The sequence below is a fragment of the Aspergillus melleus genome (genome assembly GCF_016097325.1).
Source record: "Aspergillus melleus strain CBS 546.65 chromosome Unknown contig8, whole genome shotgun sequence".
NCBI lineage: Eukaryota > Fungi > Ascomycota > Eurotiomycetes > Eurotiales > Aspergillaceae > Aspergillus > Aspergillus melleus.
This window is the reverse complement of record NW_025763377.1, coordinates 164203-189275: the sequence shown is the minus strand read 5'-3', so window position 1 is coordinate 189275 and position 25073 is coordinate 164203. Positions and strand designations below refer to the sequence as shown.

At 50.4% G+C, this 25073-nt stretch overlaps 8 protein-coding genes across 8 annotated transcripts; 3 read left to right on the top strand and 5 right to left on the bottom strand.

Moving 5' to 3' along the window:
- Positions 1-3732: 3732 nt before the first annotated feature.
- On the bottom strand, positions 3733-4794 carry LDX57_012171 (IMPACT family protein; the record flags this gene model as incomplete). Its single annotated transcript, XM_046093907.1, has 1 exon — positions 3733-4794. One exon carries the CDS (start codon positions 4792-4794, stop codon positions 3733-3735), a length of 1062 nt encoding a protein of 353 aa, XP_045949886.1.
- Positions 4795-5190: 396 nt separating this feature from the next.
- Positions 5191-6300, bottom strand: LDX57_012170 (uncharacterized protein; the record flags this gene model as incomplete). The annotated part of the gene is made up of 1 exon (XM_046093906.1): positions 5191-6300. The coding sequence occupies one exon, from the start codon at positions 6298-6300 to the stop codon at positions 5191-5193; it is 1110 nt and encodes a 369-aa protein (XP_045949885.1).
- A 60-nt stretch (positions 6301-6360) lies between these two features.
- Positions 6361-6819, bottom strand: LDX57_012169 (uncharacterized protein; the record flags this gene model as incomplete). The annotated part of the gene is made up of 1 exon (XM_046093905.1): positions 6361-6819. The coding sequence occupies one exon, from the start codon at positions 6817-6819 to the stop codon at positions 6361-6363; it is 459 nt and encodes a 152-aa protein (XP_045949884.1).
- Positions 6820-7837: 1018 nt separating this feature from the next.
- Positions 7838-10652, top strand: LDX57_012168 (LCCL domain-containing protein). The gene is made up of 2 exons (XM_046093904.1): positions 7838-8624; positions 8693-10652. Exons 1-2 carry the CDS (start codon positions 8164-8166, stop codon positions 10308-10310), a joined length of 2079 nt encoding a protein of 692 aa, XP_045949883.1. The 5' UTR covers positions 7838-8163; the 3' UTR covers positions 10311-10652.
- A 789-nt stretch (positions 10653-11441) lies between these two features.
- LDX57_012167 (DUF1996 domain-containing protein) lies at positions 11442-12476 on the bottom strand (the record flags this gene model as incomplete). The annotated part of the gene is made up of 1 exon (XM_046093903.1): positions 11442-12476. One exon carries the CDS (start codon positions 12474-12476, stop codon positions 11442-11444), a length of 1035 nt encoding a protein of 344 aa, XP_045949882.1.
- Positions 12477-12583: 107 nt separating this feature from the next.
- On the bottom strand, positions 12584-12975 carry LDX57_012166 (uncharacterized protein; the record flags this gene model as incomplete). The annotated part of the gene is made up of 2 exons (XM_046093902.1): positions 12584-12744; positions 12798-12975. The coding sequence occupies 2 exons, from the start codon at positions 12973-12975 to the stop codon at positions 12584-12586; spliced, it is 339 nt and encodes a 112-aa protein (XP_045949881.1).
- Positions 12976-16931: 3956 nt separating this feature from the next.
- Positions 16932-17413, top strand: LDX57_012165 (guanylate kinase; the record flags this gene model as incomplete). Its single annotated transcript, XM_046093901.1, has 2 exons — positions 16932-16941; positions 17001-17413. The coding sequence occupies 2 exons, from the start codon at positions 16932-16934 to the stop codon at positions 17411-17413; spliced, it is 423 nt and encodes a 140-aa protein (XP_045949880.1).
- A 4714-nt stretch (positions 17414-22127) lies between these two features.
- On the top strand, positions 22128-23807 carry HNM1_2 (putative choline transport protein Ctr; the record flags this gene model as incomplete). The annotated part of the gene is made up of 3 exons (XM_046093900.1): positions 22128-22618; positions 22691-23628; positions 23683-23807. The coding sequence occupies 3 exons, from the start codon at positions 22128-22130 to the stop codon at positions 23805-23807; spliced, it is 1554 nt and encodes a 517-aa protein (XP_045949879.1).
- Between the last annotated feature and the right edge of the window lie 1266 nt (positions 23808-25073).

Sequence of the window (25073 nt, the reverse complement as noted above, 5' to 3'; positions counted from 1 at the left end):
CCTGGCGGATAATAATAGCCATCACTATACGATCGAGGGGTCTGAGGTTGGGATGCAAGGGTTCGTCGACCTATGACATTTGGACTTGGACGACTTGGCCAACACAAGGATTCCCCAAGCGGACGATCTTCTTGACTTTCAGCGATATCAAAAATACCGCCTAGCCATGGTTCCGATCTCCGCATCTGACCCATCCGACCGACAAGTTCGGATCATTCCATCATCAGGCTGGTGGAGATTCCACCGACTCAAGTTGGATCGTTAATCCATCGACCTCATCTATCAAGCGTTCCGAGTAAACAGATCGTGAATCCCCTGCGTTATCCACTTGCCATATCGCTTAGAAATTGACGGAGTACGGAGTCGAGCTAGAACGTTGGAAGGAGGGGAAGGAATCACAGAACAGGAGGGAACCGACTCGAGATCTCCGGAGGATTGGCTGTTTCAGATAGATTCTGCTTTGCCCCGCGGTGCTCGATGATTTGCCGAGTGCCACCAGAGGGGCTGTCTGCCTCTGGCACCCTCTGCTCTGACTTGTTTCCGGTTTTTGGTGAACTGGCCGATCTAGAATTTTACGCGGACTGTGACTGTGAGTGGGAGGCTTTTCCGTGATCTGCGGTCTATCTCCATCTGGTACTTTCTCCGTGCGGTGGAGGATTGCCAATCGGCCCATATCCCCGGTACTGAGTCTTTTCTTTCGCACATTCCTCTGGACAGAGTTTGGGACCTTACAGAGGCTTGGTTATTATTATTATTAAGAATCTACTACCCTATAATCTCCCAGCTGTCCGACCGACACCTACTTCTGCTTCCGGTAACCCCTGCCCAGACTCTACTCTGTACTGTAGCTATGCCAGGATATGCCAGGCTGTCAGACACATCCATTGCACGAAAAAAACAAAGCAAACCGCAACCCCTGCCCCCTGGTCTTTAGGCACGGATCCCCACTAGAACAGACCACCCTTGTAAAAAAAAGACAAAGAAAACCAGTTCAACGTGGGCGTTTATCTCCGGAGCCACGAACCAACGGGCTTGGCTCTTCTAGCCGCTCGGGCGAGCATGGGGCCTTTTCGCTCACCAACTACAGTGCAGTACACACACCTACAGACTACAGTCCCCTTTCGATGGAGTACTGCGGACGGAACACCACATGGATCGTCATGGACTTGCCAACGTCATGGAATTCGAATACACCAAGCCAAGGCCAAACCAGGACCCAGGATCATCAATCCTCCCCGCCCGAGGCGAAAGAATGTAGTTACACTAGAGAGCCCAGCGGCTAACGGGAGTCAGGGTCAGGCACGGACAGACAGAAAGAACATGCTAGTTACACCGTTACACGGCTGCACCCTGAAGGACAAGCTCTGAGTGGTCGTCCTACATATCCTGGAACAGGTAAGTGATAGACAAGAAGCGGGGAAGTTATGGATTCGGGATTATGGGATATCACATCGATCGCTCATCGCTCATCACAACTGGAGTGCCTGAGACGGAGATGCGAACCAAGCTTCCTTGCCTTCCGTTGTTCCCATCTATCCGATTTTCTTTCCGATGTGTACTTTCTTTTTCTGCACATAACTACTGTGTCTACTGTCTAGGATAGGAGAGAAACATACGAGCTCCTTCGCACAGCCTCCGGGGCCGAAACAGCGTCAGCTTACCTTTGGCCATTGTGCACATTTGTTGTCACTGTCAGTTCTACGGGTAGAACGGACCCCGTATCTAGCTCGTTCTTAGTGTTCGACTTAGACCCAGGACACTACTAGGACTAGTCGACTAGGCGGTGGTAGATTTGGATTGCACTAGAGAGGATCAGGATAGGGCTAGATGGTAGATACTACCTAATAAACTGGGCTCCGTAGTTGGGACCTAACTCCTGTGCTACAGCCTACAGCCTACAGTACTGCACTAGTCCCTAACAGAGTCTAGTCGATACTTGACGCTTGACTTGACACACGCCACCAGACTCCAGTAGATCTGAAACGAAGAGTCGGTCTCGTCTCCACGTCAGGTGATCCTTCGGCCCTATGATCCTATCCTATCGGTGTCTTTTGCATGTGAAGCATCCAATATGTCTAGAATTTACTGAGTTGGGTAGAGACAAACAGGCTACCCAGGATGTAAGGTAGTCTTTTACCTACCTGGAACTTACCCCGTGTCGTCAGTCAGTGGGCAGTACTACCTCAGAGGCTCAGACCTACGCTGTACTACACTGTACTTGATAGTTACCGTAGTCTACACACGGCAGTCTTTGTTCTGTGCTGTGTACGGAGTACTATGTACAACCTACCAAGAAAGACGGGATAGATACCCCATCCTGCACTTCCCAAGGTCTAGCCTCCTAAGAGGTAGACACGATCCCTTGGCTTATCCTACCGTAGTAATCCACTAGAATGTTGGTCTTGGTCTTAATTCTCACTTTCTTTCTTTCTACCTGCTCATCCGTCCGGGGTACGCCTGGTGCGAGTTGGTAGTTGGTACGCTAAGATGTTAGAAGGAACCCCTGATTTGGGTTTCCTTTCTTGGGTTTGTTCTTGACGGGTTTCCTGACGGGCGGATGTCAGCATTTACTTCCTTGCTTGCTTGTTTACCTGTTTGCTTGCTTGCCTGCTTACTGTATTTCCGATGGGGCATGCAGATTGTACTGTAACCAACTAGCTAGCTAGACACCTTAGCTTCCAGGAACGAGTTACGGCATACTTCGGAAAAGAGAGATGAGATAGCTACCTAAGAGCTTCTAGATGCTTCTACACAATTGTAAATTAGATATTGGATGTTATGGGAGATTATATCTCGTATCCTTGATTAAAATCCAGTCAGGCAATGGACATAGCACTATAGTCTGAAATTAGGTAGTGGAGAACTAGAAAAGTCTATGCTACATCGTACGTAACTTTTTCTTTCGCCTACAGTAAGGTACTTAATGGGCTGGACCAAGGTACCTACTGTGGGTGCTCTGCCGCTCCATATGGTGTATACATGGATGTCGATGCTACTCTGTACTACCCACCCTTTTTTCTTTGTTGACTGGTCGATTTGTGGACAGTGGACAGCGGACTGGCCTGACCGTACGACATATCTGGGAAAAAGCCAAGAAGATGCATCATTCAGTTTTGTAGATCTTAATTCTGGACTGGCGGTCGATGTCACCTACTTCTACTATGGGAATGTGGTATTGATGCTACGGTTTGGCATGAGTTCTAGATCTGTCTCGTCTTGTCTCGTCTTTATTCTAGTTAGGTATCTTGTATTCTACGGAGTACAACACCTAGCGAGCCGGGCACTTCGATTGGCCTGCCTATCTACTCCGTAGTTAGGTACCCAAGTCTCCATCTTCAATGGATACTAATTCCAGGCAGTTATTCACTGCCACTCGGCGACTCCCGGTATCGACCCCTTTTCTCAGAAATTCAGTAACAAGGACGAGTTAAGTCGGTTGGTGTTGGGGGCCGGTCGCTCTAACTCGCAGTGTAGCATTCTGCCAAGACAATCCATCCATCTTTAGCTGCCTTCGAGGTACCATCTGAGGTTCATCAACCGGGCACTCCGGAGGATTGGTTCTTGCATAGCTCGGAGGGCCGAGGGGCGAAAGCGAAAGGGGAGGTCTTGATCTGGTTTGGTCTGTCTGTCTGTTCAGTTGGTATGCAGAGCAAGGCAGAGCGAGGCAGAAGCAAATCCCGGATATCCACGTTTGACTGTTCGGGAGAAAAGAAAATAACCAAAATCTGTCAATCATTTCTTTCCCTTCTTCTTCCCCTTGTCATTACCTCCTCCGCCCGTCTCCTTGACAAACCCCCCTTTGATCAGAGCATCTCGCCCGACGGCGTTGATGATCCGGAATCGATCCGGCCCCAGGTGGATTCCACCGTACCATCGCGTAACCACCACCACCACATCCCACACGTCCATCAACTGCATGAGATGAAGCAGACGACCCCCGGCCGCCGTCTCGCCGTCATCATCGCAGTCCTGCACGATCATCTCTGTAGAGTCGCTTTTGCCGCCTGCACCGCCGGCGACAGCCTTCTGCTGCCGAATGCGCCACGCACTGATATTGTGCGTTGCAGCAGCTACTTTCTTCTCCGTCGCCAGCAAATAGTCCAGGTATGCTTGAGCCTGCTCAAGCGTCGACACCCGCGCCACTCGTCCGACGAACACTGATTTCTTCTCCGTCACCACGTCCGACAGGATCCAGTCGGGGGGACTGTCGATCCCGAAACTATCGCGGAGCGAGAGAGTCGCGATATCCTCGGGTCTCAGGCCTGGTGTCGTCTCATCGGATTCTGTCACTGATCCGTTTCCCTTGTCCCCATCGTTGGTACTGTTCTGGTTGTTGCTGCTGCTCCCCCCGATATTCAATTCCTGGAAAGCCTCCACCGCCTCGTTGATCACATCAAACAGACAGACCACGCCGGGCTGGTAGCTTCGTCCAACGATATCCTCCAGCACATCGACGGCTAGTTTCCCCTCGCCGCGCGACGCCGTCGACGCGGTCCCTAAGATCCGAGGCGGGGTGTCGGGGTACGAGGTATCGAAGCCGAGGATAAACGACAGATGTGGATGATTGGGTATTTGTAGTTTCGCGGTCGTAGAATGGGCGCTTGTCGGGGCCCCGGAGCTGCCGAGATCGAGTGTAGATGTTGTTGATGTTGATCCTGATGTTGATGTAGTGGTAGTTGTGGTGTTGGATGGTGTGCTGGTCACAACCACGGTGTCGGGCTCGTAGATGGCATTGATGGCTTCGATTTCGTCGGCCAGGTCAGGGTTCTGTAGGGAGTCGAGGGAGGAGGACATCGTTGGGCATTTGGGGCTGCGCTGTTTGCGACGAGGTCTGATGTTGTGGTGGTGAAATGCATCGGAGAGAACCCCGCCGATGTCATTTCTTCGTTTGCTGAGTCAGTCACTGGTCCGGAGTAGTTTTTCTATTTCCATTGTAAAAAGAGTGTTTACCTCTTCAATTGATTAATTTTGTATCAGGATTTCTTAGTGATTAAACATTTAGTGATTTGGATATTACTTTCCAAGTTGTGTGTGCTCAATGTTGTCTATCTCTTCGCAGGGAAAGATAAACGTTACCCGAATATATATTCAAGATGCGACCGGTCATCATTATTTATCACTCAACGAAGCTGTTAACGCACAAAATCAATTACGGTATAGATGCCAAATCACTTAAACCAGAAATGTTAACTAACACCCCATACCCAGCATATTCCCCAGGTTCTCCACCTGCAAGGACTGAAGCACATCTGATACATCACCTTCCACGTCAATACCATCCAGGTCCTTCACCTGCCAGAATGCACGGAAACCACCAACCAACCTCTCAGTGATACTCCGAACCTCCTCGCCCGGAACTGCCGAGAAACACAGTCTGAAGTAAGGATGGGATCGATCCTTGATCTGCTGCGAGGGAGAGAACATGCTACCAGGGGCCAGCAGAGACAGATGTGGAGCTTGCGTCAAGAACACCCAGAATGCGCGAGACAGCTTCTCGACCGAGTACTTCCCATGCAAGGGATGCGTTTCGAAGGCCGCCTTGATCCACACGAACATGCCGCCCTCTGGCCAGACAAAATCATACAGCTGCACCTTATCCACCACCTCCCAGGTACTTTCGCCCGCGGATCCCGCATCGTCGCCCGCATGGATGAGGTATTTGCCTTCTTCAAGCGCACTGCACATGTCCTGCATGCGCTTCTCATACCCTCCTCGCAGTCCCTCCAGCCATCGCACCCAGCCGTCCATTCGCCAACCCTGATCGTCCTGCTTCTTGGTCTTCGCGGCGGTCTCATCGGTCTGCTGTCCCAAGATTAGCTCGGCCACCATGGCCTGCACGAACCCAGAAGGCTGCTGCGTTGTCGTCTCCGCGATACGAGCGATCCGTTCGATGATCGCCGGCTGCGCCGTGATCCATCCCAAGCGACATCCCGGCGCGATGGTTTTGGAGAAAGTGTCGATGCGGACGACGCGTCCGTCCGTGTCGATGGAGAGATACGACGGGACGAGAGAGTCCAGGAATTGATATCCCGATGACCGACCGTGGGCATTGTAATTGCGCGTCGGCGACGGGTCGACCGACAGGCCGCGGTGTTTCGCCGCGAGACTCTTCGCAGACGGATACTGCAGGTTCCAGTACGGATCGTCTTCGATAATCACGATATCATATTGTTGGCAGAGTGCATAGATTTCTTTTCGTCGTTCGACGGAGAGAATACCGCCCGTTGGGTTCTGGCCGATCCTAGTGCCAAGAACATGCAGAACCGTTAGCTGTCGCTGGCCGTGCCATGTGGGCTTCATTGTCACAACGCTCAACAAAGCACGTTACAATTGTTCCGCACTCCCCCCACTAATGCTTACTTACGTGATCGTGTATAGAAGATGCGGCCGGCGCCCTTTCCGATTATCCCAGTTCCTGAGCACGTCGGCCAATCCCCCCCTACCGTGCGCCAGCATACCCTGCGCGTCGATCGCGACCGGCGCCACATTGAGACCACGCGGCTTGACGGTAGCCACGGCGTTCATGTACACGAACTCCTCGCAGAGAATGCCCTCGCGATGCGGGAGCCAGTCGCGGTCCGGATCCCAGATATTGGTGAACGCTTCGACGGCCTTGGAGAAGCCATCGGTGGATCCGCAGGTCAGGAGGGTATCGGGGCCGTTGGCGTAAGGCACGTTGGGATGCAGATGCTCGCGGGTAAATTGTCGGATAAACTCGGCCAGGGGAGGCAGGCCCTCGACGGTTCCGTATTGCAGCGCCGTGGTGATGTCAATCTTCTTTTGTAGATTGGCTGTCGGGCTCTCTTTTGGGATTGTCATCCGGGCGGATGAGCGCGCATCGTCGGATTTCTTCGTCGCATCTACTTCTGAGGGCGGGAAGCGCTGCGGACGAGCGACGGACGCTTCGATGGTATCGTAGGGGAAGTAGGAAGCATTGGGAAGACCTGGAGATAACGACAATGGGAAGATCAGCAAGTGACAGGCCGGTAGGTATGGATCACGTATGGCATATTTTTCCACCCATCCATCAGATCAATGAGTGATAATCAAACCTACCGCCGGCTAAGTTGGCAATGCCCGGAATGAGGAAATATTTGTATAGATCTTTGATGGTACTGGCCTCCCTCTTCTTGGTTGCGTAGGAAAAGTGATGGGACAAATCCAACGGAGCAGCCATCGCGGAAGCAAGAGAGATTCTTCTTTCTAAGCAGAGTCAACTACTCAATACTAAGAGTGATGACGCAATTGTCGACCTCGACAGATGAAGAAAAATGGAGATGAACAGGCTTTACGAGTAAATGTGATCAGACAAAGCATTCAGATTCACTCCAGTCCTAATCCTACATAACACGGCACAGGCACATATAAGAGGGCAGCGTTATCAGCAGCAACCATCTTGCTTGATAAGCACAACATCGCCGGTGGGCGCTCCACTTGGATTCTTGGTGGCCATCCTGACTGGTCGCAGCAGGGGAAAGACGGGATTTGTGTCGACGATGGCGGATGTGATGTCTTATCCGACAAATCCGAGGGATTCACTAGAGTCTGAGCACTCTTCTACATGTGCAGTCGTACTGAGGACTGTCGATAAGGGATCCATAGGGTCACCTTGTCGATCCAGACCTCTCCGCATGAGATTCCCCGGAGTGAACGGAGTACGGAGGACGCAATTTCCTCGTGATATTCCATAGTCTTACACTGTCACCTGTCAGCACGTGACTCTCCGCAGACGATAACATAATCACTCCACCGCCACTCTGTGCAGCCACTCAGATGCACCGCCACCGCCTGACCTGGCGATCTTCCGGCCTTCTTCGGCGCTTCTTCTCTTCCGCTCCCCTTCTTTTCCTTCTCATCTCTCTCCAGTTATTCTTATTGTGTCGTCTGGTGTGCGTTGGATTCAACAATCGTTATAGCTATCGGGTTATGTCCTTCCACTGGCTGTGAGGGACTCGGCCTTGATCTCGCCCTTTATTGATATTGATTGATCGATTGATTCATTTATTCCCGCCTGCGGTCTAGAACTCTAGCCTTGTTCTTCCTGCCCACCGTTCGTCCCCCACTCCCGCCCGTTGCCTATTTGGTCGCATTTGTTTCTTCGTCCTCTCCATTCGTCTATCGCTGGTCCGATCCTACCCAAACTATTCCGTGATCAATTTCAGCATGCTTGGTGAAGGTACCGAAGATGGTACCCGCGTTTATGTTGCCCCGTTGCTAGACGACGACGACGATCATCCCGACGCTCCCAATATCCTGCAGCCTCAAGATGAGGAGACCGGCGTCACCTACCTCCCCGTCTGGTTACGGGAATCGTCCAAATCCTTTCACTGGAGCTGGGTCCCTCTGCCTATTCGAAAGATTGCGTGGGCCACGGCGACCTGGGTGAAGGGCCCCGACCCGCCCCATGACCTTCTGTTGAAGCCTTTGTTCCCTCGTATCCAAGAACTCCCGGTCCGGTACCTGGAACGGTTCTTCCCCAAGCGGAATCACAAGATCGCCTTGCTTTTCTTGCTATATTTTGTCTGGTTCCTGCCCTGGACTATCGTCCTCTTGCATGCCCGCTCGGCCGGTTATATAGAAGGCTATGGGCGTCCCCAGACCCTTTCGTGTTCGACAAGTCTTTGGTAGGCACCCGCATTTTCTTCAGGCCGGTCCCTCTTTCTTATTTTCTCTAACTCGGACTCAATGACAGGGACTACGGAAATGAATGCGGACTGAATGGAAATGATTGCCGCCCATTTTCGGCATCGACGCTTCCTTTCCGCTGTCCCGCGAACTGCCGGGACGCCAAGCTGTCGGAACCCCATACCGTCGGCAACCAGACCTATAGTTACCGCGGTCTTGTAGTTGGTGGCCCGCAACCCGATTTCGACGAGACCCCCATCTACCGCGCCGACAGCTTCGTCTGTCAGGCGGCCATCCATGCGGGCGTCATCACCAATACTGTGGGGGGTTGCGGCGTGGTGCAGCTGGAGGGCGCGGCGCACTCATACCCTGCGTCGAAGCGCAACGGCATCCAGTCGGTCGGATTTCCCTCGACGTTCCCCAAATCATTCAGCTTTGCGTCGCTGTCCTCATCGCAGGAGACTTGCCCCAAGGACCCGCGGTGGCCTTTGCTTGGCATCACCATCGGGTCGCTGGCTGTCCTGTGGCTCTTCTGCACCTCCCCGCCCGTATTATTCTTCAGCACGTTCGCCATGGTCTTTTGTCAGGTGGGATTGGTGTCTGACCCGCCGTCGTACCCCCAATTCGCCGATCTCGTCTCCAGCCTCCTTTCGCGACTGTTGCCGGCATCATTCGTGGCCTACGTTCTATTCAAATATTGTGCCCGTCCCCTGCTTACTCCGCTCTCCGAACCGGTGTACCAGATGACGAGGGCGTTCCTCTACCTGCCTCCCGTATTCATCGGCGCCTTGAACAACTACACTTTCGCCAGGTTGATTCCTCTTGAACGTCTCACGCCTTATGACATCCAGAAACAGCCGGGGGCGAAGCTGGCCCTGGCCCTGGTGATACCAACGGTTATTACCATCATTCTCAGCCAAGCCTGGAAGATTCGCCAAGGTGGTTTGATGCCGCATTATCTAAAGATATATTGCACCATGGGCTTGATTCTCCTGATCCTGCTCCCGTTGCCCGGTCTGCGCCTGCGCATCCATCATTATATTCTTGCTATCCTTCTCATGCCCGGAACCGCCATCCCGACACGCCCGTCGCTGATCTATCAAGGGCTGCTCCTCGGTCTTTTCATCAACGGTGTCGCCCGGTGGGGATTTGCCTCCATCATCGAGACACCGGCCTCTCTGGGCGAACAGGCCCCAGGCCCCGGCGGATCTCACGGCTGGTGGGGAGGCACCTACCCAAACATTTCGAACAAAACCGTGGAGGTTTCCCTGCCGGGTAGGGACTCTGACGAAATCTATCATGGCAATGGCAACATCACCTTCTTCCTGTGGGAGCGCGAACGCATGGCCGACCTAGGCGTGGACGGCGTGTCTGTCTTAGTCAACGATGTGGAACGCTGGCGCGGATACCTGGACGAGGACAAGTACGGCGAATTCACCTGGCACCGACACGGCCACAACGGACTCGAACTCCGACACAGTCCGATGATCGAGAGCGACGACGAACCCGACTTGATAGACTCGATGTCCATAGAAGCAGAGAGCGAAGCTACAGAGGACCAGAAGCCCGAAGACCTCTTTTTCCGATTCGCCTTTTTGAGGGGCGCGGATGCGGGCATATATAGCGGTGCTGGAGTTTGGTTAGAAGATGGGGAGTGGATATCTCCTCCTCCGCCGAAGAATTAGACTTTTGGATTTGCTTATACTATTTCGGGGTTTTGGTCAATTTTTTGTGTTATCCTTACGATCTTGCAGTTATTGTATATCCTTTTTGGCTGTAGAAGTGGAAGTAGTTAGTTAGATCAGACAGACCAACAGATAAACACCGTATGCATCAGACAATACTCGATCTCTGAGATGGTGCTGTGCTGCTGCATGCTAGTTCATCAGGACTGATTGATTGAATTGATAGGTTGGGCGTGTTGGGTTTGGATATAGTGTTTAGTACTGTATGAACAACCCACGACAGCTGACTCTAGAAAAAGCACTGCAATTCAGAAATTTCTGGCCAGAGGCTATATGTACAAGTCCCACCGCCCTCTTGTTTTCAAACATGTTGGTAGATAGTGGTAATTGAGAAGGAACAAGTATTATATATAGTATATGGGAGAGTGAGGGACCCTTCTTTACTACTCGACGAACTATATCCAGTTTAAACCCAATCATACCCAGCTTCACCCGGATGTCAAGTTTGAATCAATCATATATCAGGATGCAGGTGAAGATGATCAATTCGACAACGATGTAAGATGTAGATGTAAAAGTAACAAGTCTACGTTAGGGTAAAAGTGAAGTAAGTGAAAAAAAAAAAAGAAAACCAAATCTATATTGACCGAAAGTCGTAAATCATGTCTCAGACACAAGCACTGCACTAAGCACGAAAGTGCAAACAAGACTGTAAATGTAAAAAGGGAAGCATGATCGAACTAGATCTCTCCAGCACGAGTTCATTTGCTATGTCTAACAAAGATCCGTCTTGATTCTCGTCGAGAGAAGATGAAAAAAAAAAAGAATATCACAAGACTTGTCATAGCTTCACTTGTTCCCTCAAGGACAAGCTGACCAGACCAGATCAGACCGAGAGTAGCATGTACATCCAAAGAAAAATGGAAATAAAGACATTGACAGGTGAAGGAAGGGGAAGAAGAATCCAGAAAGTTGAGACAAAAAATATCCTGAGAATCGAATCAAATCCACGAACCAAGTCGGTATGAAAGCTCAGCACCAGAATAAAAAAAGTAAGAAAGTAATGGAACTGGAGCGGGAAAGCTTAGACACCGAGAGATATTGACAGCGTATCTGTCGAAATCATCACGCTTAGTGACCGTGGCGACCATGCTGGTGACGCTTGTGCGCGTGAACATGGCTGTCGCGCTTCGAAGGAGGCGCAGTCGGCGTAGTAACGACGGTGGAGACGACTTGGGTGTTGGTCTCGGTGACGGTGGAAAGGGTCTCCGGAGGACCAGTGGATGTTTCGAGAGGGTTACCCTGTTCGTCGATGTAAAGGAAGACTTCTCGCTCGACGTAAATGACGGCTTCAGTAACGACACCCTTGATATAGGACGTAGTGGGGGTGGCGGTCCAGGTGGAGGATTGGGCAGCCGAGGTAGCAGCCGCAGTAGATGATTTGGCAGTCGAGGTAGCGGAGGCGTGTCCGGAGACGTAGGAGAAGGGATTCGCATAGGCAGGTCCATCCGCCACCATGAGACCGTCGGGGAGACTGCCCTTGTACTCGAGGACAGCCTCATCCTTCAGCACATCGGGCACCTCGAATTTACACTTCTGCTGGTCGCTCTCACTCTGGATGTCGAAGACATCGCAGTCCTGGATCTGGCCAGAGGGGTTGGTGCATCGCTTCACGGCCTGCTCGAGGACACCGGAGTCCCAGCCGTGGATGAAATCGGCGTGATATCCGTAGCCAGTGGGGTCGGCGTTGGACAGCACGAACCTGCCCTTCTTGTCCTTGAAGGCGTAGGTGTTCCAGATCGTTTCGAAGAAGAGAGAGACAACGCGGGTCTCATAGCCCTCGGGGCAAGTTCCGTCCATAACCAGCGAGGGGTAGGCGACGTGCGACTTGTGGTCGTCAGAATCGCTGTCCTTTCCGTTCCAGCACGACGGGAACATGATTTCGAAACGAACACCATCGGTACAGTGCTCGTCCAGGTAAGACTTGTCGGGCAGGTAGTGACGGCCGAGCGATGGCTCCGCGTCCTTGGCGTAGTTCAGGCAGTTGAATCCAAGAGCCTTCTGGCGGAGGGCATCCTGGGAAGCCTGTTTGCCGGTCCATTCGGATTTCGGGGGGTCGGGAATCGGCCAGGGGAAGTTGCGCAGGTAGGGATCACCGGCAACCATGCGGAAGTTTTCAGGGAATGCCTCGACTCTCTCTCCGTAAAGCAGGTAGTATCTATCAAATCGCCGTTTGGTTAGCATGTCGAGCAGAGTCCTAGCATCAGATGTACTCACGCAAGCATGCCTCCCACTTGCTCCACAATTTCAGTATCACCATTCTCGTGCTGGAAGTACAGCGCGGGAGCCCAGTAGGCCGACTTGTCCTGGGTAACTGCGCAAGAGGTGCAGCTCGATTCTTTGAGGCTGCTTTCGCTGACGGACATCGAAAAGGCTATCGAGACGGGTTTAGAATTGGCACACGTAAACACGCGCAAGGTCACTAACCGCTTGCGCCATGGACCGCATGGACGTGGTTCGACGGCTCTCCGGGGTCCATCAATGGATCCATCCGAGCCAGACCACTTCGTCCTCGGCAAGGAAGTCGCCAGAAGGCATCCGCGACGCTGGACAAGGCGGCCAAGCAGGTCACCAGTCCGACATCAAGTCGCATCGTTCGAGTCATGTTGGCGACCAAGTATCAACGGCAAATGAGCGACGAGGTTGAGTTCCAAAAGAGCGAAGCTGAAGGGCGAGATCAACTACAACGTCCCCAGAAGCGATAAGTAAGAATTGCGCAAAACGCCACACAAGCTTTAATCGAAAGAAAGTGTACAGAATGCGAGATGATGGCGTTTGGGTGTGGTGGGGGTGTTTGGCGCTACTACGCAGTAGTATGAAGGTGCAATGGCGGGGAGTGGCATAGTATAAGACCACAACATCAACAATGTCAATAAATAAAAAAAATGACAAAGCAAGATGCAGGCGCGCCTAAAGAAGGTTTCATGCATGAGGGAGAAAGGACAGGCATTCAGGAGTCCCGATCTCTTGAGATCCTGCATATTTCGCGGTCGTGGCTGACTTTTGGGGAGGCAAGGGATGAAGTATTCCCTTGCATTATCATTCTGCAATTGCCACTCGAATTCACACGAGGGCGTTCTAGGCTCAGGGAAAACATGAAGAAACAAGGCATACTGGGAGCGAAATATTTTCGGAACATATAAAGACTAAACATACCTTTCTCAAATGATCTAAGATTGTCGTAGTGGTGTCCGCCGATCAATAACTTCGATCGCTTGTCGAGAATCCAGGGGTTTTGTTCAGACTATTTCCTAGTTAGACAACCACAGCTTGGTCAGATTGTCAGGGAGAGAGATAAATGAGAGACAGATAGGTACCTTGAACGGAACTCGACAAAAATAAAAACAGGTTGTGTTAACGAGAGACTGAAAAAGGAACGACAGGGGGGCCAAAAGAAAGGAGCGAGAAAACGAAAGACGGTGGGAAGAAGGGAATGGATTCACGGATTCAATCCCCTAATATAAACAAACAATCAAATGAGTGGAAAGGACGTCAACGTCGCCTAATAGGGTGTGGAATGGGAGAAGGGAAGGAGGAGAGGGAGAAAAGGACGGTAGACAAGCGATATTAAGGAAAAGAGGAGCCAAGTCGCCTCTCAAGATGGTCTGTTCACTTGGGAATGAGGGCAGCAGGCGCCAAAGAATGGCCTAGTGGCCAATGGCAATTAAATGCGTCATTGGCTCACTCCTTTTTTTTTTTTCTCTCTCTTTGTTCCCCTTTCTTAATCTTGGGCCCTTAAACTAAATCGTTCTGCCTCGCTAGAAAGGCCCTCTGGTTCTCCTCTCTTTCCTACAAAACTCCCAAACCAACTGGATAGACCCGAACCTAATTCGTTCTCTATGGGGAAAGGCTTTTCTTGTGATTTCTTGTCGAACCTTGCAAGACGGGATCGGTTCCCCATCGATTTAATTAATTGACGATGGGGACGGAGCGGTCCATACTCCATATTATGATCATGCTGCTGGCAGGATCCGTAACAGCGTATTCCGTGGGTTCTATCCGTACTCCAGTCTCCAGTCCGTAGTTGGAGACTTGGGTCTTGGAGTCCCGGTTGGCGGGCGCCACTAAAAACTATATGCGCGGGGGTTGATTTGCGATCCCTCGTCTCCCTATCATCTGGCTGGAATAATCCCTGTAAGATCGTGGAATAATCAATAGGAAACATTAACGGTTTTCCCGGAGATCTCGTGCGACGGCGAAGGAGTTATCCAGTGAGTGTCCTCATTTCCCAAGGTCGGCCAAGGGATGCTGCGCCTTCGGCGGTGTTATGGGGCCCTCCACTCTGTCCCATTCTTTTTATATTACTGATCTCCAAGGGGGTGTCTGGAAAAAGGCAGCAGTTCGTCAGGAGTCCCCCGAGCGCAAACACTCGGGGCATCATGTCCGGAGCATCCATCCTATAGGGGAGCCAGATTCAAAGGTCAACCCGACCGAAGTGGGAAAGTTGAGACAGAACATCGCCGAATCATTGCCTGCTGTACGGTGTCGGGGCCGTCTTGAGTCAGATTGGAGGGGGAGGAAATAAAAATAAACAAGTCAGGGCAGAAAAAAGACCCAAACATCGGGTTGTTCCTGACTAGTGGCGCCACTAACAAAGTCTGTCCAATGCATGATGCCTGGCGGTGTTAGCGCGTGTTGCTCGGTCGCAAAAGCGTGGAACGCAGACTGAAACGGTGACATTATGCAGGCTGATCATTGATGGCCTTAGGAGATCCAATCGGTGGACACAGTGAGATCATCGAAAGGAGGTGAATGCAAAGGATCAGAAAGGCTGAATAAAGTCATCAAAGAAACTGTCTATCTCATCTGTTCGTCTGGTTTCTGCCGGATGACTCCCACAAGGCACCTCGCCTCGTAGCCCAGCCTAACCAGTTCTGCTCCCAAGCGATCACCAAAAAGCAGACTGTTGTTTCAGAATTGCCGGTCGAACTGTGGACCTCCAGCCACCGCAAACTCTGCCAAGGCTTCAACGTGACCAGCACAGGACTTTAGAATTAAATAGGAGGACCGAGAAATGTTTTGAGATTCGAGATTTATCAACGGATCTGCCCGATAGATTCTATTTCAATGCTGACGGGAAGAGATGAAACGGAAAGTGTAGTGATGGAGAGTTGTGGTGAGACTTGAGACTTGGAGAGGCAAATTAAGGCGGAACACATGACGTTGTTGGCCTGGGGCCGCCCTCCATTGGCCGAGGTGTAGGGATCGATCATAGATTTTCACTTTACGGAGTGCACCCTACACCGTACTCAATTCTGTCTTATCACTTCTCCTGCCAACTCGTTTGGTACAGTCAGATTGGGGGTTAGGGATTTCGCCTTTTGGCCCCTAAATGGTATGGCCGTTGCTTACTCCCTACGGAGAGTAGCATCAGCCTATTGGGGTCCACAAATCGACATAGTAAGGCTGAATTGTCTGGCTCCTGCAAGTGCTACGTGAAGAGTATTATCGATAATATTGGTGTAGGAAACGCTCCGTAGACCCGAAAACAGGGTTCGACCCCTACGAATCTATATATATCCAGAGCTCGGACGGCCCCTGAGTCGACCCGGCACAACCCAACAAAGGCCATTGAAAGATAAACGATGAGACAATCGCATATACTATTTGGTGGCTGCTGCATTTGAGGAGATAGTCAGCGTAAATATAGCAGCATCTAAGGGGCATTTCGAAAACTCCATGTCAGTGTTTGGAGGTGACACCTCGGACAATAAATTCTAGAACCTATAGAATTCTATAACATTCTAAGACAGAAGCTATTTCAGGTGCTATTCCAGCCAGAAAATGCCGCCTAACTTGGCCAATCCACCGAAAGAAAAGAACAAGCTCCTTAAGCCACAAACCGGAATATTGTGCAGTGGGCCTTATAGTTCTTATTTAGGATGCTGTCCAGTACCCGGCACTCAGAGAAAGACCGAGCCCAGACAACTTGGAAGGACATGAAAGATCTCATGTACTGTGTGCGACATTGTACGAATTGGATGTTGGCTGAGGTCGCCCTGCAGAGGATCGGTATGCTCATAGCAGCCCCCTCAATTCGTACTTAGGTACATGTACTGTATCTACTGCCTCGGATGCCACTGACATCAACCGCCTTTCCTTTCTACTACTATTTAAAACTAGATTGAGCAAGGGGGAGAGGCAGGAAGAAGGGAAAACTGCAGATGTCTCACTTCGTGGTAAAGAGATACATATCTAGATGTATCATCTCAAACAACTCTGACGAATATATTAGTTGAAGTTGGTAACTCAAGATCCCTCCCTCAAGAGTTCAAAATGATCCGATAATGCCAAATAGATACAGTCAATTACGCACGAGCATCAACCCTCATCCCAACCCTGACCCCTAACATAATATAACCTAGTCAATAGAGACGCTGTTTATTGACCACAAGAATCTTCTAAAGGATAATATCTAGAGATACGTGATGTGATCGTAGCCGGGAAAACCTTTGCTCCGAGGTAGCAAGGGAGTGTGTAGCGTGCTTACCTTCACACGCAACATCTGTCCTAGAGAACAAGACGTGGCATTGATTCATGAGAATCCCCTAACTGACCAAAATGGCTGTCTGTAAGTCGCATATAACTGGATAGTACAAACAGAGCTCAAATTAGCATCTTTTCTGGCAGCACCTCAAGATTGTCGACCCATCGTTATCTCCGGCCCTTCAGGCGTCGGCAAAGGGACACTGATTCAAAAGCTATTTGACACACACCCTGGCACATTTGGATTCACCGTATCCCATACAACGCGAAAACCGCGACCAGGCGAAGTTGAGGGCGTCGCTTACTTCTTCGTCTCACCCTCTGAGTTCTCCTCGCTCTGCTCCCAAGGTGCTCTCGTGGAGCACGCATGTTTTAGTGGCAACTACTATGGCACGAGCAAGCAGACCATTGATGACCAGGCTAGCAAAGGCTTGGTTGTAGTGTTGGACATTGAGATGCAGGGCGTCAAGCAGATGAAGGCAAATCCCAGCATCGATGCACGATATGTCTTTATTAGACCGCCGAGCTTCGAAGCACTTCGGGCGCCGCGGAACTGAGAATGAGGAGGCCATACAGAGAAGGCTCACCCAGGCTCAAGTCGAACTTGATTTCGCCGACTCTCCGGGCTCTTACGATAAGGTCATTGTTGACGATAGCCTTGAAAGGGCATATACGGAGCTTGAAGAGTTTGTGTTTGGGCCGAAATCGAGATAACACTACATTCTTTTTTCATGCGATAAATCTAGAATTCGTCCGCCATGCCTTCTTTCTAGAACACATCGACCGAGCGTCAATATCGAATGCCTGGGGCGTCTCAGTCAATCGTCAGTCAAAATCAGTCAATCAAGCTCTATTGGCCTGATATATCCTCTTTGTTGAAGTGAATAGCCACACAGGCGCTTCATTAATGAAAGCTGGAATCTAGTATCTGGACGCCTGTCCGTTAGAGCTTGTAAGAACGTAGAAACGTTTATAAATCGGACTTTTTGCCTTTTGCAGCGGTTCCAAAACCACTTAGGAGTTGTATGAATAGAGGTCTTGTTTCGGAAGCATTTCGAATTGTTCGTGAATTGGAGGTTTCCTTGCGCACGCTTGGAATGTCCTTTAGGAAGGCTGCTTACTTTCGGTTTTGACACCTAGCCCAGCAAGATAGTCAGTCTGGTTTCGATAGTAGTGTTTGTACATCGGAAATGGCCGGACATCAAGTGATTGAATTACATGTGTTGTATTAGGTAGAAGGCAGTAAGGAATACTATAGAGTAATTCACAGTGCTCGCATTACAGACTCTTATCCAGTAGTAATCATCTCGCAGGACAATTTAACCGTAAACGGCATAACCACCCTTGACGATCTGAGATGGTTTCCCCAGCCCAAGTATGAAGTGACTAGAGTTTGTTGAATGGAGAGGGTGATCATCGGGATAGATAAGCATGTACAAGTAGAACTAGGCTTTGAGGTTAGTCCAAATTCAGCTTCTGTAGTTTTGCGTAGTCGTATCGCAACAATCAGAATCTCGTATCCCAGTATGCTGTATACATTTTTCACTACCTCAGGACTGACCGGTTAAAAGAAAAGCAGAAGTAATGTTAAAGATCTGTCCCGATGTCCAAAAACACAGATAAATTGGGAATGCTACGATAACAGCATTATAACTCGGAACTACCTTGCTTTTACGTTGAACAGATAAGAAACCTATTCTATTCCTGTCCGTCTGATTTGCTAATTGAACTGTAGGCTGAGTGACGAGTATCAAAGCTAATACTGATTATGAGTTTTATATGCAGATAGTATCTAGTAATTTCCTCTATCCCGCCATGGTCACAGAGTCGAAGATATCTAAGATAGCCTAAAGGAAGACACACACACAGAGAGGGGGAAAGATAACCCAGATACAGTTATACCGTACCCCAGTAGCATTGATCTAATCCGCACCGAGTCACTCATATCGAAGAAAGTATCCTCTTGAGGAATTGGGAAAAAAAAGAGTAACTAATCCTAAAGAACTTACTGAACCCTAACCAGTCACGAGATGAAGAGATTCATCTATCCATACCATACCTAACAAAAACCCCCGTACACCCAGGCTATCTAAATAACTACTAAAACCGACCAAGGCCACAGACACGAGGTTACTACGTAACCGTGCATAGTATTCTTCTCCGCATACAGAATACGAAGTGAGGGTAGCCACAGCTAGCCTCAAACAGGTAGAAACTCCCATGTCTCAATCGCATGATACATACTCCGTACATACCTACTCCATCCTCCATTCTCCAGACTTCATAGATAACCTACCAAACTGGGTAACTAACTAACTAACTAACTAACAGTTACATATTGACCTCCCAAACTGAGATACCCCAGTCACAGGCCCCAGACCCGGACCCGGACCCTGACCCGGAACCATCGGACATCCTCGGATACCCTGGCTAGGCACCAATGTTCACAGGACGATACCTTAGATAGCACTAGGCAGGTAATGTAGTAGGCAAGTATCTGATTCTGAACCCGCGGACCCCGATAGAAACCACCTACAGCCAATCAGGGCGATAGGAAGCGCATTATCAAGCATGGAGCATGGAAGGTTTCCAGAAAGAGCAAACTGTTCCATGCGAGATACGGTGGCGAATCTTCAGAACTCAAAATACGGAGTAGTAATATGGCAGGTGATAGGCAGTTTCGATACCTTTTTGAGTATCTATAATTCAAACGTATGGAGTACTGTTTCTGTACTCTGGAGGTGAGCGCTATAACGAGCGGGAATACCTTCCAGGGTTTAGGCGTGGCTTGTTTCTCATTTGAGGATATGGACACTAACTAAGGGGCACTATACACAGTAGATATCGAGTTTACCTCAATTCCAAAGCAGAAACTAGTTACGAGGCCACGTACGCAGGGGAAGTCAGAACCGATTACTCCATACTCCGGGATACTTCACCGTATAGCCTACTCTTCGCAGTTCACTCCGAGATAACAAAACCATCCTCAATTTAGCAAAGCTTCCCCGTTAAATCAAACCGTCTAGGATACGCCGATATGGCCGATATGCGACAAGATCGCCGGGCGAGGGAAAGCGCCGCGGGAACTTATATGAAATTAATTTGCTTCAACGGGCAACGATTGTTCGTGCGGGAATGGCGGGCAAGGCTGAGCAGTGAGCAGCCGGACAAGCTCTCTTAGGGGCGGGAAGATTCCGTGGCTAACGAAAACCGGATTGTCGTCACTCTGCAGTTGCCGGACAGGCAGACACATGTTTGTTTGTTGACAGCCCCTCGACGTGGAGTGGAGGGCAGCAGATTCCGAAGGACCGAAGGGTTCGAACTTTGAAATTCGAAAACACTCCATGCAAACCCGGACTCACGGCTGACAACTGACAGAGCAGAGCTTGACATACGTAAGGGTGGTGAATTTGTAAACTCTCCCGAATGCCATTGGGTATGAATCCGGACAAGCGGTCCATTTTATGCGGTATTATTTCTTATTCGACCGAGTAGGAAAAATGCCTCGAGTTTCAAGGGAACTCCGTAGGCCGGTGAGGGTTTCTTAGTCAAGTATTCCTGTCCTCAGGCTGAGCTGCGAATGAAAAGTCAGGATCTTTCGTGGAAATTAGCTCCACTGATCCGGTCGTGGAGGTTACTAAACCAAAAAGACTAGTAACTGCACGCGACTGGAGTAAATTCGGAACCTGAGCGGTTGGGACGGAGCAGTTAACTGTCTCGGTACGAATTGCATCGTTAGAGTGAGTTTCACTAGAGATTTGCGGGCTGCGGCCATCGCGGCCATCACGGCCGACTGTTATGTGAGCGTACGCAGTATTCCGTATACTCCGTAGTACGGAGTAATGGGAACAGAACAGACTGGGAAAGAGCAGATCGATTGTGGCGTATCTTGCAGCATGATCAAGATCCCCTGAACGGCCCGAATGCTCCGTAGAACGTGGCTCAATCAATTCACCGAGCCGAATCATTCGGTTAATCAATACCAATCTTCGACACGCAACGTCTCTTATGACGTTCCTCCTAATTTCGACAGAACGGAGAAAGAAAAGAGACAGAACAAGGAATCAAGAATCTCTCAGCGAATGTGGTGCAAAGTAAAAATTTTCGGCGGAACCGATTCATACAAGTGGGGAGGCGCCACTTCTGGAGTAAGGATCGACCAACGATAGTGCGGCGTCAAACACTCAACCAAAGGACAAGCCTCCCACTTTCCCCTCGAAGGTCGAATGGTACCTCATAGCCCCCCCTGTTGCCACAAAGCGATTCAACGATAACTGCGGTAGAAACTAACCAGACTGGTTGCCTAGTTTCCGGTTGCAAGCGATTTCCGGCCCTCATATGACGATATCAAGAGGAGGATGAAGGCGGGCTGGACTCGAGACATTTGGTCTGGCGTGCATAAGTCGGTCTAGTGCAGTTTAGTTCATCCGTAGGAGACATTGTTAGACACCAAAAAATATGGGGAGCCCTTTCGGAGGTCAGGGAATGATGTTATCAAATGTCCGGTGGGGACTTCGAGTCGTAGGAAAACGTTTAGTGACGGTGAAAAAAAAAGAGGAAAAAAGAAGCAGCCGGGATCTCTCATAAATACTCACTCACATCCCATCGCGGTGGATTTGGGTTTTTTCATATCACCACCAACACACGTTCCCTCACACCTCTCTCCTCTCCTCTCCTCTCCTCTCCTCTCCTTCTCTTCTCATACCACTTCCCTTGTGGATATCGTGGTGGAGACCTTTTCATTTCCCTTTTTTAAAAGTTGGCTGTCTGCGACAAGAGGCCTCTTGCCTTTTCACGCCATCCGATTTTGTTGATAGCTTGAGAAACAAGCAAAGAAACACAGATTGAGTTCTGTAATACTGATTGCCTTGGCCGTTCCGTATCCTCGTATCGACGTATCGACAGGTTCAGGTCTTCTCCGCCAGCAACAACGACGATCATCGAATATCGACACCCATTTGCGGCTCACGGCTTCGCGAAACCCGAATCGACGGATACTTTGCCAACAGCAGCCAATTTGTCCAACAGCAGCAACCCCTCCCGAACCCGATCCGAATCCGAAGCGCCTTGAGGAATCCGTAAGCCCTTATGCAACGGTGGCCATAATCGGTTCAAATTAGACTCTTCTCTCGCCCGAAAAAGCAACCTTCCCACGCGATCTCTGCAACACGATAGCCCGGTCCGGATCCTTATCGATCGACAACTGTGTTGCCCTTTGCACCATCACCTTAAACCGCTGACTCAACTCCAGCTTTCTGATCATCCGACACAATGAGCGAAATCGATCTAGAGAAGAAGCCCAGCGTGAAGCCGACGAACAGCGGCACCTCGTCTGAATCCGAAAATGCCGACGCCATCAAGTTGGCCGAGATGGGTTACACCCAAGATCTGCAGCGCAATTTCTCCATTATCTCACTCATTGGCATTGCGTTCTGTATGTCCAACTCATGGTTCGGTATCTCGGCATCTTTGATCACGGGTATCAGCTCGGGAGGCACGGTTCTCATCGTCTACGGGCTGCTCTGGATCACGTTCATCTCATGCTGCGTGGGGTCGTCGCTATCGGAACTGGCAAGTGCTATGCCCAACGCTGGTGGTCAATATTTCTGGGCCAACGAACTTGCTCCCAAGAAGTATGCCCGGTTCATGTCTTACTTGACTGGCTGGTTCGGATATGCTGGCGCAGTTTTCGCTTGTGCCAGTGTAGCCCTCAGTCTTGGACAGGCCGGTGTTGGAATGTGGCAGCTTGGCCATCCTGAATTGTATGCAATTGCAAGCTCGAAACCTTCGGGACGGGTTTTTTCCACGTGTGTAGTATGCTGACTTGATCACAGTGTCCCCGAAGCCTGGCATTCCGTGGCCGCATACGAAGTCATCAACTTCGTCTGCTACCTTTTCAACTGCTGGGGTAAAACGTTGCCTGCCGTTGCCAAGGTCACCTTGTACATCTCGCTGATCTCCTACTTTGTGATCTTGGTCACGGTCCCTGCCTGCGCCAAGACGCACGCCAGTGCGTCCTACGTCTTTGGCCATTTCGTCAACTCCACGGGTTGGGACTCGGATGGCATGGCGTTCATCGTCGGCTTGATCAACCCGAACTGGATCTTCGCCTGTCTTGATTCCGCGACTCATCTTGCGGAAGAGGTGCCCCAGCCCGAAAAGAACATTCCGATCGCAATCATGGCCACCGTTGGCATCGGCTTTGTCACTTCCTGGACGTATTGTGTTTCGATGTTCTTTGGTCTCAACGATTTGGGCAAGTTGTTGAACTCTGCTACAGGTGTCCCCATCCTGGAGCTCTACTACCAAGCTCTGGACAACGTGGCTGGCGCCATCGTCTTGGAGACTCTGCTGCTGGTGACCGGAATGGGTTGCTTGATTGCGTGCCACACCTGGCAGTCTCGGTTGGCGTGGGCATTTGCTCGTGACCGGGGCATGCCCGGACACCAATGGCTGTCTCGCGTCAACCAGACGCTGGATGTGCCGTTGCACGCCCACAATGCAAGCTCGTTCCTCGTTGGCGCTCTTGGACTGCTCTACCTTGGATCGTCTACTGCATTCAACAGTATGGTGACCGCTTGTATCACTCTGTTGTATCTGTCCTACTCGTGCCCTGTTCTCTGCCTCCTGTACCGCGGTCGCAACAACATTCAGCACGGGCCGTTCTGGTTGGGCAAGCTGGGACTTTTCGCCAACGTGGTCACCTTGCTCTGGACCATCTTCTGCCTGGTTATGTACTCCTTCCCTTCGACCATGCCGGTCCACGCAGGAAGTAAGTTGCCATCGATAACGATCTTTCCCGATCCTATGCTAACAGACTTGGCAGATATGAACTATGTCTCGGCCGTGTACGGTGTCGTGATTTTCATTATCCTTGTTGACTGGTTCGCTCGGGGTCGGCGGTCGTACAAGGGCAGCCAAAGCTGTGTGGAGGGTAATACCTCCGAGTAAAGCAGGATATTGAGTATCCTATCTTCACTTCTCTTCTGTTTCTTTTACCAAACATTTTTTGCATTGAACCTGGAAGCGCATTCAAGTTAGTCATGATTCATGGACAAGCGATAACGTGGCTATGTCGAGGAGGCCGACATCAATCTGGATCAGAAGTTCTGAACAGAATCTGTACATAGACAAGAGATACCCTGCAGACGATAAAAAAAATCATAAAATGAATGAAAAAGTTCAAACAACATCATGGTTTCTCTGGACGAAGTCCTAAGATAAAGTGCTTTCCCTGGATCGACCATTTTGAGGGAGTGATGTCGAGAATCTTAAGGTCTAGAACATATGGATTCGCCATGGGAGGTGTCCACTCATCGGGCGGAGTTCGGACAGTTTTCTAAAGGCAGAAAATACCAGGCAGATCGCCAAAGTAGAGCAGTCTGCTGGTGTCGCTTTGGGCTGGACTTCCACGTAGTCGACGGGAGAGACAAGTGGAAGAGTTATCAAGACGCATGGACAGAAAATACAAGCCAGGGAGATTCACCGGTGTCGCTTGGGGCTGGGAATCGGCGGGCGGGACAGGAAAGAGCGAAGGGGAAGAAGGGAAGAAGGGAAGAAGAGGAAGGAGCGAAGAGTTGTTTGCATTCCATGTGACTGGCTATGCCTATTCTGGCCATTTAATCTGCTGTAGTTTATGACCCCGATGGCGGATGACCAAGTGACTTATGCATTGACCCTTCACGGTCGGACTGCTGGTTGATACCCAAACCTGCAGCGAGGGCTGATACGAAGCACTCGATCAGAGCATATCCCCTCGACCTTTAATATCAACGGAGTACATTCTGCCTGGAAGACCCCAAAGAATACACCGTACTTAAGGTTGGCCCACCGGACTCCAAATTCCCTTTTTGTTGTGCGCCCGAAAATCTCGCACTACCAAGTTGGACTCCGGCCAACCACCGAACCAGACGCTCCCAGTACGTAATAGAGAGCCGTTAGTCGGAGTCGCGCTGACTCTCCAATCTGGTTTCTTTGGGGTAATAGATTGTTGACATTGGTGATATGTATCGATTCGATCTCCCCTCATCTGAGAACCTTATTGATCTCGTTCCTGAGTGAAAACGTCACCACTCGTTGTCGAGTCACCGAGTTAGCTGTCGCGCCATCTCTATTCGATCTGTCTCACTTCTATCCCGTTGAGGGGCAAATTTGTGCACAGCCCTAAAAACCTTGAAGGACTGTTTCGTCCAGTCTACCTGGCCTACTGGTTGCTAA

Excerpts from the sequence above, each read along its gene's own strand:
- LDX57_012168 (XM_046093904.1), top strand. The coding sequence starts at position 8,164 with ATGCTTGGTGAAGGTACCGAAGATGGTACCCGCGTTTATGTTGCCCCG. Across the intron at positions 8,625-8,692 it reads TCGTGTTCGACAAGTCTTTG|GGACTACGGAAATGAATGCG; the intron begins GTAGGCACCCGC and ends ACTCAATGACAG.